This window comes from Podarcis vaucheri, assembly GCF_965113315.1.
Source record: "Podarcis vaucheri genome assembly, chromosome: 10".
NCBI lineage: Eukaryota > Metazoa > Chordata > Lepidosauria > Squamata > Lacertidae > Podarcis > Podarcis vaucheri.
Genome location: NC_138748.1, coordinates 40,750,803 through 40,772,745, shown reverse-complemented (window position 1 = coordinate 40,772,745; position 21,943 = coordinate 40,750,803). Strand labels below are relative to the sequence as shown.

Genomic DNA, 21,943 nt, shown 5'->3' with positions numbered 1-21,943 from the left:
TTTTGAGCCCACTGGGACATTCTGAAGCTCAATCTATTGTGGGCACCACATAACCACCCTGCAATCACAAGTACTCACACAATACACAACTATGCCGATCAACTGCAAGCACACAAGTACACCTCCCCACCTATGCTATGACACACACCTCTGCACAACACAGAGAACTTTCAACCAAACAGCAACATCCTCTCTATGCAATCACAGAACTACACACCAACATAATTAATGACTGGTTTGTGCTTTGCTTTTTTCGGAATCACCCAATAAACCATAATACTATACTGAAAAACTATTGTATATGCTATGCCAGAGCTAATACTTGTAAGAATCCTAAACACCAACTAGTCACATGGTGTTTAGGATTAATATAGAATTAATAGTCATGCTCAGATGCTTCATAAGGACCAGGACAATGCAGGCCATTTTTGTTAAGCCCAGACACTCTAGACATCCCATCTGAGTTTAGGCCTCAAGACGTGCAGCTAAATGGATGTTAAGCAGCAAGCAAGAAATAACTTCCTTAATCATATTAAAGAATTCAAAAACATGTTTTTTTCTGACAGTCTCACATATGAATATCTGCCTGCTGAACAGGTCGGGGGGGTGGGATTAGTGCAGTTGTATATAGTCACCCCATCTCTAAAGGAGCATTGTAGCACTGGGTAAAGTACTGAAAAGGCAACAAAACCACCAAGAGGTGGATCACCCATCTGAGGTGAGGCCAAAGCTTGGTGCCCTCCCTTCAAATGTCAAGGAAGTAAACAACTTTTAGAAGACATCTGAAGGCAGCCATGTTTAGGGAGGCTTTTAAGGATTTATGTTTTTATTATGTTTTAAGATATGTTGTAAGCCGCCCAGAGCAGCTGGGCTGGGGAATCCCAGCCGGATGGGCAGGGTATAAATAATAAAATTATCAATATTATTATTCAAGTCTGATGACTAAAGAGGACATGATTTAAGTTTTTATAAAATTATGAATGGTAGGCCAAGAGTGGACTGAGAATTTTTCTCTCCCTCTCTCATAATACTTGAACTCAGATTACACCATGAAATTGATCGGCAGCAGGTTCAGAATGGACAAAGGAAATGCTATTTCCCACAATACATAATTAATTTATGAAATTCACTACCACAGGATGTAGCAATGACCACTAGCTTAGATGGCTTTAAATTCATGAAGGGTACTTCTGTCAATAGCCAGCAAGCGTGACAGATAAAGGAAACCTAAAGCCAAGGACAAACAATGTGAGAGAGCTGTTGCTTTTTTGCCCTCCTTCTAAGCATCCAGAGACATTTAGCTGGACACTTGTTGAGAAGACATTGCTAGACTGCAGGGACCCTAGGCCATCCCAGTAGCATTAATCTTATGTTCAAAGAAGAGCACTCTCAGAAAACAGGCAGAAATACTATGACACCTTCCTCTACATCTCCAAAAGATCTCATGAGATAGAAAGCCATGAAAATCTTACTGCAATTCTCCAAAGTAATGGGTAAACCAGGGGTGGCTAGAATTCAGTTTTGTAGGATCTACCTTGTGAAGCACCCTGTGATCTATGGATCAAGGGTGGTGTACAAATTTAGTAAATATTAATAATAAAATAAAATAAAGAATAACTATTAGAAACAAAGTGCATCTTTGTTTTTTGCCCTCAATCTGTGCCTCCTAAATGGTATCAAGTAGGTGAACCCACCTAATTACACTAGGCCAAAATCTACATAAAAGCAAACATGGATGGATGGACTAACAACAATGATAGCAACAACAATAACAATATACTCACAAGCAATTTCCAGTGAAAAGAACAGTTGTTGTTTATGATGATTTCTTTGTATTGTATAATTCAGTGCCATTTACAGAACATGCACTGGAACCTTTTGACTCAAATCAGTTACGAGAAGCTGTGATGATAACACCTACTACATTTTGTAAATTAATAGGTAGCATTTATATTCTTTTATGAGTGCTCAGAACATTCAGCATACCTTGCCTCTCAGTAATCTTTAAAACAACCCTATACAGTATCTCAGTATTATTACCACCTTATTGCAGATAGAGTTGATTGAACTTGAGAGACAGTGGATTGGTTAAGGTCCTCTACATTCATGTGGTAGAATTTGGACCAGGTACTTGTCAGTTCACACAGCTTATTCTGAACTCCACTGCCTCTTTAAATTGTAATGGAATGGGCAGCTTTTTAAAAAACAAGTCCTTTTTTGCATTGATGGATTATATGCAATGTAAGTAATGATAAAGGGTGCTTGCAGATTTGTTATTTTGCAACTAGGATTCAATGGCACAATGGCAAATTCATGCTGTGTAGTTAAAGTGGATTTGCAGCTCTTGTGCAACAAATGCACTTCCCAAAAGAAAAGAAAAATCACGACTTTTTTCAGCAAGGGAAGTGGAAGGAAAATGTACTAGAATATGTGGCAAGGCAAGTGCTTGATAAGACATCATACGACTTCCCTGCAAATGAAGCATAATTAATGTTCAATAGACAGGCAATCTGGAAGTGACCAGATAAATATAGACGTCTGCATCCTGCAGTGACTGCTTCAGCTTTCCAGTTTTTGCTTTAATTTCACCGTGGAATAGAGTGTTAGCAGAGTTTTGAAAAAGATACTGTCATATTCATCATGCTCTAGATATCAACATCCAAATTCAGAGAAAGAGATCTGCATGTGGAAGCAGCCTTCCACTTGAGTATCAGGAACTGCAACTTGAACGTGCATCCAAAAGCAGGAATCGAATCAGCTACACATTGCATGATATACATTCCAGTGAGTGCTTGAATAGGAATCCCTTCCACATCCAAATGCTCACATTTAAAGTAATTGTAATATTTTTGTAACCCACCCGAGCACCACTTGGTCAAGAATGCCTATAAGTATAAACAATCAATAAATAATGCAGTGAGGACAGGTGTTTTCCACATTCAGACCGACATCTGATTTATGCTCTCAGTTCCTAATCTCTACACACCCACACACCCACACCAATGTGAGTGTAAATGTGTAATTTATGTTCCTTAGACTTTAATATGCAATTGTACATGCAGGTTTCTTTCACCCTCAAAAAAAAAATTTGAGTCACAAAAAAGGTGACAGGCTAATACAAATAGGAAATCTCATGATTTCCTTTAAATGGTGCAAATCTGATATGTAAATAAGTAGCAGCAAGTGGACAGAGATGTACTGCTGCCAATATACTTTCCTGATTAGTGCTGCATTTCTTAGGGGGAAAAATCATCTTCTTAGTTTTTGGAAGTTCCAACTCACGAACTTCTTTTTATAATAGAAGAACAACTCAAGAGATTAATATACCAAGTTCCTAAGTAGAGCACCTGAATGGGAAGGAGACTGTTTTCCAAGTCAATCTGTGTCCTGTATACTGATTAAACATTAAAACCAGTCATTTGATTTAAGTAATGAACAAATAGCAAGGTGAACTGTTGGAAATAGCTCATATGAACAGCAAAACCACTATGTGTATAAAATCCTATATCCACATGAACACATTTTCCCCCCTGAGGCTTAGCTCTTCAGAAAATGGAGTTATGCCCAACAGATTTCATAAGAGGTGAAAAGATGGGTAATAATCCTGCCTCCTTAGGGGCTTTCAGTGCCAAATTACCAAATAGGCAGAGTAGGCACTGGCCAATGGGCCTTTTAGGGGCCCCGCAACAACGGATCAAAATAATATTGATTTGACCTTGAAAGAAAATTACAATCAAGCTTTCTTATTTCAGTGTTATCCCACCTGAGTGCAAACAAGGTTTTGACTGCCATGGGGCCTCCACAGGGTTTAATCCGGCACCAGGGGCTTTGTGCTCGTGTGTGAGAAGGTTTAATTTGGTCTCCCAGCCTCAAGTTCCAACCCTAGGTTTCCTTCAGGCTTGCTGCTCTGATCTTATTGCAGCTTTGTTTAAATGGAAACTCCTTCTGTCCTATAAACGAAAGCTCTCTGTCTTTCCTGGTGGTGAATTGCACTTAACTTTAATGGAGCATGATCCCCGCAGAAATTGAGGCCAACCAGCCGAGAGTTTCTCTTCAGTTTGCCAGGAGCAGCTCAGAGCAATAGCACTGGCCCTCTCCATAAACCATCTGCTGCCTCCCTGAACCTTTGATGGGAAACGAGGCGCAATAGCCATTTCAGAATACTGTATGCGGCAGACAGACAAATGCATGGGCAACACCATAACTCAAAAAGATCTGTTTTATTTTTATTTATTTATGTATTTAACCAATTCTGTTGGTAATTCTGAACTGTGTGTCTGTGTGTGTTTGTGTCAGAGGAAGATATTTTATTTTATTTTTATTGAGAGAAAAGAGAGAAAAACTAATTACTGAAAAAGGAATCCTAAATGGAGGGGGTGGGGAGGGTGTAGAGTGAAGAGATGGACAATCTGCCATGTCCAAAACACTGCCAGCTTCAGCCAGCTAGAATGCGGATACAGTGACCCTCTCTTTTTCCCATGTTTCTTTTCTTTTCTTTTAAAAAAACTGCCCTGAAACTAAATGTCTGGAAATTACCTACATTTTAACATTTTTATCTCATCTTTCCCTCCCAGTAGCTCAAAGTGTTGTGCATGCTTCTTCCCCTCTGCCTTTTATTTTCTCAGCAACCCTGTGAGATAAGTTAGACTGAGAGTTGGTGACTGGCCCAAGGTCACCCAGTAAGCTTCAAGGGAGAGCGGGGATTTGAACCCTGCTCTCCAAGGTCCTAGTCCAACACTGTAACCACTATGCCACCGGGGCCTGCGTGCGCGGTGGCTGGTAATGAGAACTGAGGAAGTGACAAAGGGACAGAAGTGCAGGAGTTCCTGTGCATAACTTACGCTGGTCAGCTGAATGAAAACAGCTTGCTATACATTGGGTCATGAAGAAAAACACACATGAAAGAGTCACCCTTGCTGCCCGGTAGCTTATAAAATAGACAGGTATGCTAAATGACATTTAAAAACAAAAACTGGGTGTCAGCATCTCAGGAAGTTGCTGCTTGCTGCCCTATATTGTGAAAATGTATCAACAGGCCCTTTTGAAACACCTACACTGCCAAGCTGACATTGGCTTATGCAAGAACTCACAAAGAGAGCTGATTCTATTAGTACTTTTGATAAATGCAGGCTTTTCCTTGTATGCAGGAAATCAAGTATTTTGTTTGTACCGAAAAGAGAGGATGGAGAAAGTAACATTACAGTGGTAACTCTGATACTGGCATACTTTAAGTGTCTAAAAATAGCAAGTACCAGACTGGGTAAGTATGCTTGATGGTGATTTTATGAGCAGAAATCTTAAAAGCTGTGAAATAGCTCTTCTTTTCTAAAATTCCCAAACTTGCTCTACACTACTGATAACCACTGCAGTTATGAACAAGCACACGGAGAAAGGCCGAAGTGAACATCAATCTATGGATGTTGGCTTATAGATTGATTTCCATGCAAGCTTGATCAGATGCTATGAATTCATTTCATAGCATGTATCATTTGTGTAAAGCCATCAGGAAAACATTGTTACCTGGCTGATGAGTGATTGGCTTCCCATCAGATCCAGAAGATGAGGCCTCCATTTTTATTGACCTTCTGACTTGCGGGACTGAAGAATGCCTAACCACAGACGGGCGCTGTGATAAGCGATGGCTTGCTGTGCTTCTTCTCTGGTAGATCTGCACACACTTTTCAGCCCCATGAATAGATAAACTTCTACCTACCAGAAAGATTAAAAAAAAAACCAAGTTGGATGTAGGAGGCAAATTTTGCTTATGTATATTACAAACATAGATTGACATTTAAAGGTGTCTGAAATGAATCATTTGAAAGAAGTCAACACGTGTGTAAACAGGATTATTGACTCAAGTCTGCAAATTTCCCATTCTTAAAAGTGACTCAAGCCGTGGTGTACTAAGTAGTGACAGCTTATAGTAAATACTGACAGTTAAGAACAATCCCTTACCGAAGGCTCCAGGGTAAATTCTATGGAATGCAGTAAAAGTGAAAGTGAAGGCAGTGTCCAGGGGGCCATGAAGGAAAGAAGATGGCCACTTAAACTCTAAGCTCTGCTCTAAGGCCCAGAAAAACAACTTCCAACATCCCAGTCCTTCTCTCCCACTTCCACATTCCATTCAGCTGTTGCCTCGCTTTCCTGCTATCCTCCCTAGCTACCCCTTTTGCAAAGAAGGAATTCTGTTTTTCTATCCTTCAAGCCATACTATTCTATACTGTACTATAGGGCACTAGATTAAATCATACCAGTGAAGGGGCCATTAGAATATTGTTCTCTATATGATCCCCAAAACTGTTTAAGGCATTTTCTCCTCTCTCATATGTTATCCCAAAGGGGGGAGGTTTTTCCAAAGGGGGGAGGTTTTTCACCAGCCAGAAGAACAAGGCTTTTTCTTGCTTAGATGTTACAGTGAAAATAGGCCTATCTCAGGAATGTCTGGCTTGGGCGGGTAAAAGATAAAGAGCAAGGTTGAATGGATGTTATTGTAACCCCAGAGGGAGGGACTGGACATACATGAAACAAGGAAGTCCAAAGATGGATAATGAAAGCTAAATTCTGTACCATTTCCCGTAAATCACATGTTTTCTTGGAAATCAAATGATTATCCGTCCCAGAGGATATAAAAAGGGCTGGCAAGCCCAGAGAGGGGGACAGACATCGGGCAACGCGTGTCTGTACCATTATTTTGTCATGACAAAATAAAAATATTTTACTACTGTCAAATTGACTCTTTGAAGCGAATTCTAATGCTCCAATATAGGGAGGGAAGGAACTAAGGAATAAGGTCTTTCACCAGTACCCTTAATTCTGAAATACTGTACTGTAAGGACATATCCCACAGCAGGAATGTGCTTTTTCCAGCCAGAACCAAAGTGTAACATGAAGTGGGCGACAGCAGAGCCCAGGTATCTTCAAATATTACATTAAGTTTCATACTTAATGCAATTTACTTCAAATTTATTTTTGTGATATATAAATGATATGAAAAGACTTGGTCTATTTATTTGTATCATTTATTATTCCTATGACCCTTGTTATGGTTCCTGAAATCAAGCAGTGGGTTTTGTTTTTTGTTTTTCTTTGCCTGTTTGACTGGGTGCCATTTTGAATCACAGTGCCAAACCAAACTTTTCAAACTGCACCAATTTTAAATCTACAATGGTTTTTGGGTTTCTTAGAGTTCTCAAAGGACAGCCTACAAATATAAAGAAAAATAAAGAAAAGGCATGCAGCACAGTATTTCATTACCTGTACCTCCAATAGTTGTGTGGAAGTGAGAATTTCAGCAGCTGCAGATTTTCTAACTCCTTCAGTGCAATCTTCACCAGCTGCTGCAGAGATTCCTGCTTCCACGACCTTATTAAAGGCACAGGAGCCCTGTCTTCATTTATAGTACTTAAATTACATAAGGAGTTCAATCCTCTTATGGCCCCCCGTTTTAGAAGGTACACAGAGGGATCACAATTTGGCTAAAAACTAAGGAGAGACCTGGAGCCCTACATGTGGAATTTATTAAGGACCCCTTCTTTAATTCAACCACTGCTCCATTGTATCTGTTTCCAGTTTCCCTAACTTGTATGACTAGAGAGTATCATGCATACATTCATTTTACACCTTGGGCCACAGTACCATGATTTTTAAAGATCATGCTTGAATAAAACTAATACATTGCTGCTCCTTATTCATGTTGCCTGTTGGCGATGCTGTAATTCAAAACCCGGCCTCCTTTAGTGTCAGAGCATGTTAAGTGATGCATAAAAGAGGCAGCACTAGGAGTAGTTGCAGAGATCTTAGCTTTGCTTCCTGTTTATTCTATATATTACTATTATTTAGCAATGTTTCTCAAACTTGGGTCCTCAGCTGTTGTTGGACAATAACTCCCATTATCACTGACCACTGCTCCTGATAGCCAGGGATGATGAGAGTTGTAGTATAAATGAAAGCTGGGGACCCAAGTTTGGAAACACTGATTTAGAGTAAAGTGGTACCTCGGGTTAAGTACTTAATTCGTTCTGGAGGTCTCTTAACCTGAAACTGTTCTTAACCTGAAGCACTACTTTAGCTAACGGGGCCTCCTGCCACCGCTGGGCCGCCGCTGCACAATTTCTGTTCTCATCCTGAAGCAAAGTTCTTAACCTGAGGCAATATTTCTGGGTTAGTGGAGTCTGTAACCTGAAGTGTATGTAACCTGAAGCGTATGTAACCCGAGGTACCACTGTACAGTATAAAGCTTTCTCAGCTTATGAAGGAATAAAGTGGTTTTGGGAAAGCATATATTTGTTTTTAAATCCTTTAAAAGTGACTAAAAACCAAAAGAGGAACGTCCAAATATGTTTTCAAATGAAACTATCAATGTAAATAAAACAATGAAACTTAAACTTTTCAACACTCTGCAGTGTTTCTGGAATATAAAGTATGCAAGCAAACTGGCCCTTTAAATATCTGAAGCGGGCAGAACTAGAGCTGAAAAATTCACAGGCAAATTTCTTAAGCAATTCCCTCCTATTTACAAGAATTGCACGCTCACATTTTTGTCCTCTTAATCTGCATTTTTCAGCCTTCCTAATTCTTGAATGTGGAACCTGATTGCACAGGAAAGGGCTGAAATAGGGCAGGGTATGCAATATGTTCCCAAACCACCCGTTAAATGGCTTGCCCTTGTTGCCATCTGCATCTGTGCATGGACTGAGGGGTAAGGGATAAAACAGGGCTCTGTTGAATCTTACGCAGATCAATTAATGTGCAGACACTGTGCCCTTGTGGGAACAATCCTGCCCACATTTGAATTAGGATATTAATTTCCCCTCTAAAGCTACAGCCTGCTGGAAAAGCCTTTTCAAAATTCTGTCAGGTATCCCACCAGAGAGCTCACAGAGCTACAGTTCCCATCACCTACAGTACTCAGGATTCTTGGAGGGGGGGAGTCATGTGGTTTAAATGCACATTGAATGTATGGCATGGGTGTGGGGTTGAACATTTTCACAATTCAATTGCCTGTCACCCTTGTCTCTGTCATGTTCTTGTTTTCTTGGGTGTTACAGATATAAAAGCACCAGGATATATGGTTAGACAGTAAAGATGCTATTTCTCCTGGAAGATACTCAAATTGTTCTTTCCCCTTTACGTTGACAGTGAAAAATCCATTTTCATTTGGCAGCTAATTTTGATGGAAACAATCCAAAAAAGAAGTGGCAGTGCAGATTAAGAAGTACTTTCTGTAAATCTAGGCAAACATATAACACAAGGTGCTCCTAGACTTCAATTTATGTAATGATCAACAAGTGACTTGCTTGGCACGGGTATTATCTGTCTCTCCCAGAAAATTAATGGGGTAATGTGGAGTTGCTTATTTTAACGGAGTAATAAAAAGCCAAACCAAAAAACTGAAAGTGTTGCATTTCCTATTGCAGCTTTCTCAGCAACTCAAGGAAACGTTCGAAAAAATATGACAAACACAAAACATACAAAACATACACAAAACATAATAGTGCCACTGTATTCTGCTCTGGTCAGACCTCACCTAGAGTACTGTGTCCAGTTCTGGGCACCACAGTTCAAGAAGGACACTGACAAACTGGAACGTGTCCAGAGGAGGGCAACCAAAATGGTCAAAGGCCTGGAAACGATGCCTTATGAGGAACGGCTAAGGGAGCTGGGCATGTTTAGCCTGGAGAAGAGGAGGTTAAGGGGTGATATGATAGCCATGTTCAAATATATAAAAGGATGTCACATAGAGGAGGGAGAAAGGTTGTTTTCTGCTGCTCCGGAGAAGCAGACACGGAGCAATGGATCCAAACTACAAGAAAGAAGATTCCACCTAAACATTAGGAAGAACTTCCTGACAGTAAGAGCTGTTCGACAGTGGAATTTGTTGCCAAGGAGTGTGGTGGAGTCTCCTACTTTGGAGGTCTTTAAGCAGAGGCTTGACAACCATATGTCAGGAGTGCTCTGATGGTGTTTCCTGCTTGGCAGGGGGTTGGACTCGATGGCCCTTGTGGTCTCTTCCAACTCTATGATTCTATGATTCTATACTCATGCTATTAGTGTCTGCCAGATTAAAAATGGAAGGGTACAAGATACAGGAAGGTGCTTTCACTTACAAAGACATTTTTGATTTTATGACTTCCATTTTTAATTGACCCACCATTTTAATCCTCTGGAAATCAAAGCTGTGGCCATTTTACTTTTTTTGCCGCCCAAAATGCCTCCATTCTAATGCTACATGCCTACAGCTGCTGGGACTACACATAACTAGCCCTAGTTTGATGCCTGCAATAACATTGCTAATTTGGTCAACTTTGTTTTGTAAACTGCTCAGTTTTATTTACAGTTAAACAGCATACAAGTTTTGTTAAATAAATCATTTGCTCACCAGAAAGCTAGATTTAATGCAGCCCCTGTTCGATGTCAGTGCTATTGTGGAAGACAAGGCTTTCATTGGCAAGTAGCCACAATTACTAAGTTCTACCTCCAGAGGCATAATGCCTCTGAATTCCAGCTTCTGGGAATTGCAGGTGGGCAGAGTGCTGTTTAATTCATGTCTAGCTTGCAGGCTTCCCATAGGTCTCTGGTTGGCCACTGTCTAGCACCCATTAGGATGAATGAGTCCTCATCCAGTTAGGGATGTTCCTATAGAAATGGCTCAGGACCACAATACCTCAAGGACCGCCTCTTCCCATATGAACCAACCCAGACCCTGAGATCATCTTCTGAGGCCTTCTTTGTGTGCCTCCTCCATGAGAGGTCAGGAGGGTGGCAACACGAGAACGGGCCTTCTCTGCAGTGGCTCCCTGTCTGTAGAATGCTCTCCCCAGGGAAGTTCGCCTGGCGCCTTCACTATAGACCTTTAGGTGCCAGGCAAAAACATTCCTTTTCAATCAGGCCTTTGCCTGAGTTGATCTACATCCTATACGCTTTTTAAAAATGCTGGCTCTTTTTTGGGGGGAGGGAGTTATTGGGTTGTTGGTTTTCTTTTGATTTTATGTATCTGATATTTTATGTGAGCTGCCCTGAGACCTTCAGGTACTGTATAGGGCGGTACAGAAATTAATTAATTAATTAATTAATTAGATGAAGTTCCTGGATCAGAGTGCCTGTCATATTAGGCAGCACTGCAATTGTAGTCCGGATTTTAATGCCAGCCTCTTCATACTGGGTGCGAGGTGGAGGCAGCGCGTACTGTTTCACAGTATTATCTGAACATTCAAAGCTTTCAGCTCAGCTAAAAATTTCATTGTGTGAATTGACAGGGAAGCAATATTTAATTGCAAATCTTTCTGGGCAAAGGTGAGGCGCAGTGTTTGGGGGCTAAGATGCCCCCCCCCACTTCTGCCTTGTATTTGAGTTTGGGGCCTTGGGCAGTTTGTCTCCATTTTAGTCAAGCACTCAATTTGCAAGAATGCCGAAGGCACCTGGGAAACTGTCAAGCAGAACGTAAGGGTAACAGCAGCCTCCTACACCTTGTCTCTAGCATTTGATACTGGAGAGAAAGAAGATGTGCTACATCTGTGCACATGAGTGGACAAACAGAGGAGATAAATATTTTGGCTCTTTCTGAAGTTTACTTTACAGATGCATACTGCAGATGGAAGTTGATACATGTGGAAATTTGCCCTTTTACATAGGCCAGATGGGGCAGAATGCAAGCATGCAGGCGCCAGGAAGACTTAGAACAGCCCCAGGACTCCTAAAAGGCCCATATAAGTTTTTCTTCTTCTTCAAATTCTGCTTACCACAGACCATTCTCGGTGCCCAATCGGGCATGACATTTCAATCCCTTCTCTATTCAGTACTCCTGACAGAAACACCGGTTACATAGGTTCCTCTAAATAGAAGAAATGTTTTTCCCTGTAAAATGTTTATTTAACAGTATGTTCAAAAATGCATCAGAAGAATGCAGATACAGGGAAATATTCTGTATCTCTTAATAAGAGAAATATGAGGCTTAAATAACAAAGGCAAGTTGCAATGGATAAGCAGAGAAGCATGAAGGTAATCAGCAGAAAGCTCAACACTAATTCAGGATTTGACCTAAATTTCTCCAGTCACTGTTGGATTGATTCATATACTTCAAGTTAATCTTTTTTTATTAAGCATTTTAAATGCTGTGGCCAGGAGGTTTCTGGGTTTACATAGTGAGCTTCAAAAATACATTGGTGTGAAGACTATGTTGAAAGAAATTGTAAAAGAAGAACAAAAAAACAATATGCCTTTGGTGTGCATCTATACTTTTGTATTGTGAATATACTGAACTAACAATTTGCTTGATTTTTTGTTACATTAAAGCAGGCATCCCCAAACTCGGCCCTTCAGCTGTTTTGGGACTACAGTTCCCATCATCCCTGACCACTGGTCCTGTTAGCTAGGGATGATGGGAGTTGTAGTCCCAAAACATCTGGAGGGCCAAGTTTGGGGGTGCCTGCATTAAAGGGAAGTTCATACTTGAGGCGTGGAGTTCAACCTTACTGGTAACAGTTACAAGTCATGCCCAGGATAATCCCACTTTAGTGTAAACCCAGGGTGTAGTATGTAGTACAGAGGTACCTCGGGTTAAGTACTTAATTCGTTCCGGAGGTCCGTACTTAACCTGAAACTGTTCTTAACCTGAAGCACCACTTTAGCTAATGGGGCCTCCTGCTGCCGCCGCGCTGCTGGAGCACAATTTCTGTTCTCATCCTGAAGCAAAGTTCTTAACCTGAGGTACTATTTCTGGGTTAGCGGAGTCTGTAACCTGAAGCGTATGTAACCCAAGGTACCACTGTATGTATAATATAATACGGTGCTTGGTGTATTGTATATGTATAAAACAAAAAACCATACAACCAAATTCAGAACTGCGGAATACTAGATATTGGGATCGTTTCAGAACACTGGTCCACTCAGCCCAGTACTGAGACAGAGTCCCTTCCAAACTCTGCTAGCTGGGATCCTTTTGCAGGAGATGCTAGAGATTGAATATAGGGCCTTCAATAAAGCACACAGCCTATAACTGTGTGATGGCTCCTCCCTATATATGACATCTTCACTTCTGAATTAGACAAAATGTGTTTTCTGGTGTTAATAATCAAGCCAAGACCACACAACTCCTGCACCTATTCAGTGTAGCACCAAATTGCTAATAAATCAGGCTTTCTTCTGCAGATGGTCTTATGGAAGTAGAATGACTATTTGTAGCCATTTGATGTGGCTGTCCAGTATTTATTAAAGAAGAAAGTGCTCATCCAAGCTCACAAGCAGTTGTACATTTAAGTAAATAATCAAGTAAGTTGGAGCATTTTAGGGGTGCCTGAAAGTGATAATAAAACAGCTCTTTGCTCAAACAAAACCAGAAGCTTGAAGCTGTTGCTGAAGTCAGTGATATTTTTTCAACTTTTCAAAACATAAAGCACCAACCTTAATTCTTAAGATGGCAAACTATACTGCAGATTAAGAACTTGGACCATTGCTAGGGTTTCCAGCAGCTGCCAGGAGTTTAATCTTCTCAGTCTATAGCTTGAAATATCAGAACAGTATCTAAACTATGACAGCACAAACAAAAAGAGCTTCAAAAATGATTTCACACAAAGAGTTATGGCTAGCTTGGTTCTTTGATCAGGATAACATAAGCAGCAGTGGAAATATTAGGTCAATAAATGCAGAATAAGTTATTATATATTGACAAGCAATTTAAAGTCTAAGATGCAAAACTGGAAGGATTTTTAAAAGAGATGTTGCATCATTTCATTCACAGATATAACACACTGAAACATCTGCAAAAGTTGTACCATTGTAAATACACACACACACTGTACAGTATAATAAATCCAAACAAGGCCTATACTGTCTCTTTTATGTGTCATTATTGATAACCAAATCAACCCTCCCAAGCCTTCCCCACCAAGTGGTCCATTGTATTACCTTCCATTAATTTTTCCACTATGTTTTTTAATCTAGCTACAGCTGAACCAGCCAGGAAAAGGGCTCCTAAGGGCCACATGGATGGCTTGGATCATGAGAGCCTTAAAGGAGGGAGGGAAGCAATCACAGAAAACCAGGAAAACAAAATGCAATAGTAGCTACCTACTCAGCATCTCTGCCTGACTGCAGTTCAGATCTCCTTCTTGCAATGCCAAGCTGTATGGGTTCTTGTATGTAAAAAAATCTCCACTGCTTAACAGATGGTTGGCAGACAGACTTGAGCATATGGCTCACCAGCTGGAGAGAGATGGGATGCCCACTATCACACCCTACCAGCCGAGTGGTGTTGTAAAGACCAGCAACAATGCCCATTTGGTTGTGCACATGTGGTATAGTGTGTAGGTGGATTTTTCCCATGCACATGCCCTTTAATGAGTCTACGACTGTATATAAAAGAGCATTTTTGCTGGAAGGGACTGCATGAGATAAATATACTAAATACTATAGATCGCAGAGATTCCTGCACTCTACAGATTTTAGGTTTACAATGACAGAAGCAATCTTTATGTGCTGCATTATAGCACACCCAGGCTCAGCGGCAGTACAGTGCATTTGGGGACCCATTTCTTAATCTTTCCCATATGTTACTTTCACCATATATTTATTTTACCATATGATTGCAGTGTTCCTGTTGCAACCCACCTTGGATCAGTGTTATAGAAGGCCAGTGTTATAGGGGCATAAGCTTGCACTCCCCAAAGAGTATTGATATGTCAACTTTTCTTGTCTCCTCCATAACATACAGTAACCTTGCCATAATATTGCACATTTCCATACCCCAGATAATGCACAACATCTTGATGTGATGACAAAGGTGTAAGTACACAATACAGTGGAACCTTGGTTTTCGAACGTAATCCATTGTGAAATGGGGAAGCAGACAACATGAGGATGGTGGTTTCACCTAAAACTCCCCATAATCCTAACTGTATACACCTATGCAAGTCTACTTGGAAATAATAGCCACAGAATTCAATGGGTCTTACTCCTGGTTAGGCACTTAAGGGTGTAACTAAATATTATTGGGTGATGCTTATGGTCCAAGCCAGTCAAAGTACTTAAATCTTTGCACAGCCAGCAACAAATGCCTAAGTGGCAAAATACTGGTGAAGATCCTCAAATAATGCTTCTCATTAAGAGTACAGTACAAGGAAGGCTATCCAATTAGATTTATAACATCACAAAGCAATGCCCTAGTAAAAATGTACAGAATTTTAGCTTGTTTAAGTATCCTCCAAAGTAAACATATTTTGGCACAAGTCTAGTCAATTAAGTAAAAGAACACGGACTCCAAAGAAATCAGAAAGGCATGCAAAAACAGAAGCTGCCTGCAGAATTGTTGTCCTGCAACGGGCAATGGAACAATACCAGAGTCCTTAGGCTACAGTCCTAAAACTTACTCAGGAGTCAATGTTATTGATTTCAATTATATTGCAATATAAAACTTCCAAATATTGATTTCAATTAGACCAAATTTAAGACAAAATTATCCCTAAGAAAACTTTGGTCTAATAATGCTATACAGTGGATGTGTACAAGCAGCTAGTTTTTGTGACCAATGCTGTAATCCCAAGTAAGGATACCTGGGTGTTAGACCCACTGAATAAAAGTGGGGCACCAATGAAGGCTTTCATGGGTGCTGGGTTAGAAACCCCCTGCCTTAATAGACCAGCCTCCACTTACTTAAACTGGAGAGTAGGAGAACTGAAGAGTGGAAACAGTGCAACAAACTAAAACACTAAAATACAAAAATGGCAATTCATTATTTATAGTCACATTTCAAAGATATCTCACTGAACTCAATGGGCCTTACTTCTCAGTAAACATGTACTGAATAGGCCTTTTTCACATGCACATTTTTTTAAGAACATTAATTGCAATTCCTCATTTAAAGAAAAGTACACACATCTGTTAAGATTGTGCTTCTGCCAGAGAAGACATTTTCCCAATATTTACACCTTAATAGGTGCAACTGACAAACAACAGCTTTGTGAACCCTGGAAACTAAGTTAAAGTCTGTCAGAATACTTACCAGTTTATAAATCTTAAAAAACATTGTTTTGTTCTTCTAACTTATCTTAAAGATACTGATATAAAAATAAGCTAATACACCCAGAACCTACATACCTACATATTCTTTCTAACACTTTAATTTCAGGAATATATATATATATATATATATATATATATATATATATATATATCTGTATTTTGTGAAAAGAGGTGAGTGCATAAAAAGATGTAAGAAGTCAATCACCATTTTAATACTTCATCTGCAGTGCCGAAAGCCCTACAGCTGGCCTTGTGGGCTGGTTTTCAAATGTGCATTGATGTGTCAGTGAATAAGGTGCTGCTGATGCAGAGCACATGGTCAATTTAGTGGACTGCAGGGACCAATAAACCTGCTGATCTGTAGAAATGACCTTCACTCTTCTAAGCCTGAGCACAGTTATCTTTCAAGCGCCATTGGCGATGGAGAGGTAACATCCCATCTTAAACTAAAAAGGACTGCACTTTGGAAAGTTTGCTCTCACCCAACCTGCCTCAGGCAGTTTGTTCGCATAAGGAAATTTAAATGCAGATAGCTGAGCATGTAGATAGATAATTAAATAGCACCAATGAAATTCACAAATAACAGGCAGTGAAAGCACATGCATTTTCTGCCAGCAGTAGTTATTGCAAGGCAGGCACCCTTATCTTGACATTCTTATTCTGTTTGTCATTAACAATGAGACTTGCTTCAGGTTGATGTCCTGATTTTACTGCTAGCACATGCTCAGAATCTGATAACTTTTACCAAGATTCAAGAACACTTGCACATTCATGTGATATGTAAGTGGGGCTGCTCTGTCTGGACACTATTGGCAAAACCTATTGGTGTTTCACAACTTTCTGACTAGTTGCAGGACCTTAGCCAGACCTAGCGGAGTAAATGCAGAATCCACGGAAGTAATTGGCGACTTGGCTGCAGACAGGATAGACGAAGCAGGAACCAGGAACTTGTAGTTAGGTGTTTATTATATACAGTGGACTATTTACAGGAACAGAACACGGATCTTTAGCTTGCTCTCTCCGACGCGACTCACAACTCCTACACTGACACACTGAACTCTGAACTCACGAACACTGAACTCCCAGTTAGTAGGCCATTAATTATTACTCCCTTGAGAGAGCTTGACCAATCAGGGAGCGCTCTCCATGTCTCTGTTATTACCAGGCAGACTTACTCCTTCAGATTGCCTTCTGGCTGTCTGCCAAACCTTAATCGCTAGATACGTTTACCTCTAGATGCGAACGGGGCTCCGGAACGGATCCCGTTCGTATCTAGAGGTACCACTTTAAAGGCGCAACCTAAATTCCCAAGCTATCACTTTCCAGCACTAGGTTCCACAGGAAGACAAGTGGCTGTGGAGAGTGGAGGATGTGCACCTCAGAGCAGGCACCATCTCTATGTTGACAGACACCTGCTGGGAATACGTTAGCTGCTTACACATGAGCTGCTGACAGCTCCTCCTTCTCTCACACATTCCAGAAGCCCATTTTTAAAAAATAAAATAAAATAGGTGTCATGGTGCACAATAGAGAGGAGCTCTGCACAGTTGCTTAGGCAACATGCTGCTGCTGCTGCCTGCCTGCCCCCATGCTGCAATTCCCTAGTGGCGTTGCAAAAACTCACATGCACTGAAACGTTGTGCCAAATTAGAGTCTTTTTAAAAAGCTATGTATTTTTTTCAATATCTCTCAGAGGAAGCTCATAATTAGTGGCCCAGATATGATTCAAGTAGAGGGGGATTCACACACAATAGAACAGGGGTGCTTCCACCCATAATCTCAAAATGATAGCCAATGCTCTATCTAAAGCTCTATAATAATAGTCTTTGTCTCCAAAGCTCTCCTTGTATCCTCACATGAGCCTTTCTCAATGTATCCTCAAAAGGAATATAACATCATTTTACCAGTTTCTAGACAAGGTTTTGCTGTGTCCCTAGGCTTCAGTAGCAGCTTGGTTCCTGACCCAGAAAAATAAATTTACATGAAGGGAAATAGATGATAGATCCATCTGAACAGGAGCACTCTATGGATCTTATTGTGGAAGAAGATCTACTACTGAGACAAGCCTACGAACTTCTTAATATGTGCTACCTGAGAACTTTAAGTCATCCAGAAAACACAGATTGTCCAAGGCTCTATTGCTCTCCCATAAATCTTTGCCTAAGTTTTCCACGGACATACCACGAGAAGCTCAAGAGCACCCAGGGAGTGAATGGTCTGGACCAAAGTGTATTCCCTTTAAGCCCTTGTTTGTGTTCCACTGATAGATGGAGAGAGGGAATCATTGACACCAAGATACAAAGATTCTGTTTAATTCTGGTAACTCTCTGGGAGAAGCTGTACATGGCCTCACAGAGGAGTAAGGAACCCTCAGGCCCAAATGCAGTTCTCCAAATGTCTCTATAGAGGCAGGTCACATCAACTCTCCTCCATGCCCTCTCAAGTGCTTTTGCTTTTTCACCCATTGGGCTGAAAAAAGTTCTCTGTCCCTATGTCTGGCTCAACCTAGATTCTGCATCAAACTGGACTTTATAGACTTTCTTCCAACCTTTTTTTTTGTTAAAAAAAATGCAAAGCAGCCTCAGTATGGCTGCAATCTGAAGCAAACAGGAGCAGGGGGAAAGGGAAGGGTGCTTAGCCTTTTCTACGGTTTTTCCATTCAAAAAACACGGCAATTGCTTTGCATTGTACGAGATACACAAGACACATTAACATTCCCTTACAAGTCACTGCTTCTCAATTTAAACATCAAGGTTATATTGTCCAGTGTCTAACATCTCCAGAGTATCATGGCCACAAAACTCATCTCAGTTCTATTATATGCAGATGGTGCGGTTATTCTATTCCAAACAAAAGTAGGCCTAAAAAAACTGACCAGAGCATTTTCAGGATATTGCCAGAGAGAGCAGCTGGCCGTGAATTACAAGAAAACCAAAGTCATGCTTTTCTCAAGAAACTATAGGGCCCATAGATGGCATATGGACAACCAGCTCATTGAACAGGTCAAAGTTTACAAATATCTTGGCCTTATTTTCCAGTCTGCGGGGTCATGGGAAGCACATCAGAAATGTGCAAAAGAAAAAGCGTCCAAAAGTGCCAGAATTCTGACATGTTTTTTCCACACAAAAGGTGGTAAACATATACCACCAGTCCTGGAAGTGTTCCAAGCTAAACCCCCAGCACAGTTATTATATGGGGCTCAGATTTGGACAGATTTGGACCTTGGGTCTACGGAAGCTGTCCAATCAAAGTTTTTAAGGCAAATTTTATCTGTACCACCTTGTGTCCCAAACGCATCATTGCGCCTAGAGGCTAATCTTCCCTCAGTAGAATTACGGATCTGGCATAAGACACTTAAGTTTTGGCTTCGCTTAAACTCAAATCCCCCAGGTCTAATATCCCTAGTGCTGCAAGATTGTCATAAGAGCACCTGGACTAAAATTGTCTATCAAAAATTTCACTCTTGTGGTTTATCACCACACCAGCTACTCACTTTGGGTTTTAGTAAAGCAAACAGTCTAATTTGTCAGCGCCTAAATGATATCAAGCGTCAGAACAATTTGGCCACAATAAAGAAATTTTGCCCATGGTATGACTATTTTCCATCTTCACATTTTGACTCTCTGGCACCCTATCTGGAGATGGCAGTACCGAATTGGTGGCACATGCCCTTCTGGCTTGCACTCTTTATAAAGACTTGAGTAATGAAATTATTACCCTTCTTTTATTGTCCATTCCGGGTCGCCCAACCACTGCCAGTGTCCTTTCTCTTGGCAGATCAAGATGAGCAGGTGACAGCAAAGGTTGCAAGGTTTTTAGCTGGGGCAATCAGAATAAGATCCGCTATTTGACTATTGATTCAAAACCCTAAAATGTATTTTATATAATTGACATTTTATTTCTATTCTTTGTATATTGTATTGTTGTTTTATTGCTATGGCCGATGGCTGACGCAAATAAAGATTCATTCATTCATTCATCAAGGTTATAGGCCTTCGTTCCGGGAAGCAATGAAAATGAGAAGCTTTGTCTTTTTACTATTAAATGTACAAGACTCCGTTGGAAGTGGAGGCATTGACTCCAGCACTGCAGAATGAGAGAGTAAAGCTAATCAAAGCACACTGTGACAGCCTTGACCCAGACAACAGTATTTCTGGGGATACGTCAATTCCTTTGGCAGAAGCAGAGACATGACACTGGGATGCCTAATAGCAGTCTTTGTGCTGGTTCCCAACATTTGGCAAGATGTCTATGCGTTTGTCAATACCTGTATGATTCAGGTGCTGCCATGTTACCACCAACGCTCAGAAAGTGATACAGAAAAAAATCCAGCATGAGAGCATTTGTACACAACTGGATTCTCATAGTCAGCCCATACAGACTCATATCTGGCGTACAAACAGGTCTAAAATTAGCTCAGGGCTTGACAACCTGATAATATGGGCTAGCTAATTAGGGATTCCTCGTGAATCACTGCAGGATGGAATAGAGGCAGATGACACACCATTAGGTCCTCCAGATGGGCAAAGGTTGCATGCAACTAGGACAAGTTACTGGTGTGAGAATGTGGCCTCTGTTACGCTCCTTTCCATTCCCCTTAGCTTTCTCCTCTCAAACCCTGGCAGAAGCACTGATATTTTGCGTCAGCACCGGGAGTGGGAATCCCAATCTGCTCAGTGCTTACATGCAACAGCGGCACAGATTGAGAATGCTCCCTTCCTGATGATCAGGCTTGGAGAGATGGATTCTAATGCATTTTGCAGGTACTATACACATATTAAAATACTATAGCAGAAAAAAAGGAGTATGGTCACCATTCAAACATTCTTCTAAAAGAAGGTCAGAGGTATGTGCCTGGGTTGTTGCCCTGACTCCTTCCCATTTTCTTTTAAATACATTTTAAAAATATATTATTTAAAAATAGCTTTAGGCTGCATTTCTGAAAAAATGCCCATTGAAAGCAGCTTACACTTAAAAGATAAAAAGAGTATACCGTTTAAAACTTTTTTAAAAAACCATTTCAAGTTAGCAACACTTGACATAATTTCTTTCTTGCTTTCAGTACGAGAGGTAAGATAAATGAGTCAGATCAGCACCAAGCTAATGAAATAATGATAACCTCTGTTCAAGCTTTACACTTTAGTTGATTTCCTGGCACAATGTGGTTCTAGTGCAATCCTAATGAAACCCACTTAGGTGATTTTTAGACCCTGGACTTAATAGTCTTACATGTGTGAGAGCGTAAGAAACCCCCTCTGTTATTCAGCCCTTCGATTATCAGAAAAACTTAATTCTAAACACTTTCATCTCAGTTGTCAGCACATATTCTGCAAAAACATAAAATTATTGAAACTAGAATTAACGCTGGACAATTGTGGATCGATAGATGTACACATAGACACACACCTATACTTACTGAGACTGAATTTTGATAATGTGACAATATTTCTATCAGCTAACAGCCTTTTTACTAAAGGTTTTCTCAGTCTACAATACAGTACAGAATCTAACCACTTCTGCTTTGTTTAATGATAATGACATTAGGATTTCAATTTGTTGTATATTTATATAACAAACTCAAATCCTAATGTTGTTACAGTTGAATGAAATATCATTATGGTGAAATGCAGCAGTGGTTTATCTTGGAAAGAAAGAAGACAATACATCAATGCCATGTGTCTGTTCCAAAAGGAAACCGCAGCAAAATTATTTTTGAATCCGGTGTCATGGGAGTGCCAGTCCTATCATACTCCATTATGTACCCATAAGCACTGATGTCCCTCAAGCTTGCTGCTTCAAGCCTTAAAATATTTCCCATGCAATCCTATGCATGTTTACTTTGAAAGAAGTCCTACTGAGCTGAAAGGTTCCCCCCCGCCACTGAAAGCACTCAAGCAAAAATACATAAAAAAATATAGTCCATCCCAGT

General features: G+C 40.4%; 1 protein-coding gene across 8 annotated transcripts in view; it reads right to left on the bottom strand.

Annotated features, from left to right (window-relative positions):
- ANO4 (anoctamin 4) overlaps positions 1 to 21,943 on the bottom strand; it is a 145,890-nt gene that overhangs the window by 74,722 nt on the left and 49,225 nt on the right. For all 8 annotated transcript variants that reach the window (XM_082238633.1, XM_082238634.1, XM_082238631.1 and 5 more), the window contains one exon: positions 5,521 to 5,709. In XM_082238633.1, coding sequence (XP_082094759.1) covers positions 5,521 to 5,709 — 189 coding nt within the window. The remainder of the gene's footprint in view (positions 1 to 5,520; positions 5,710 to 21,943) is intronic.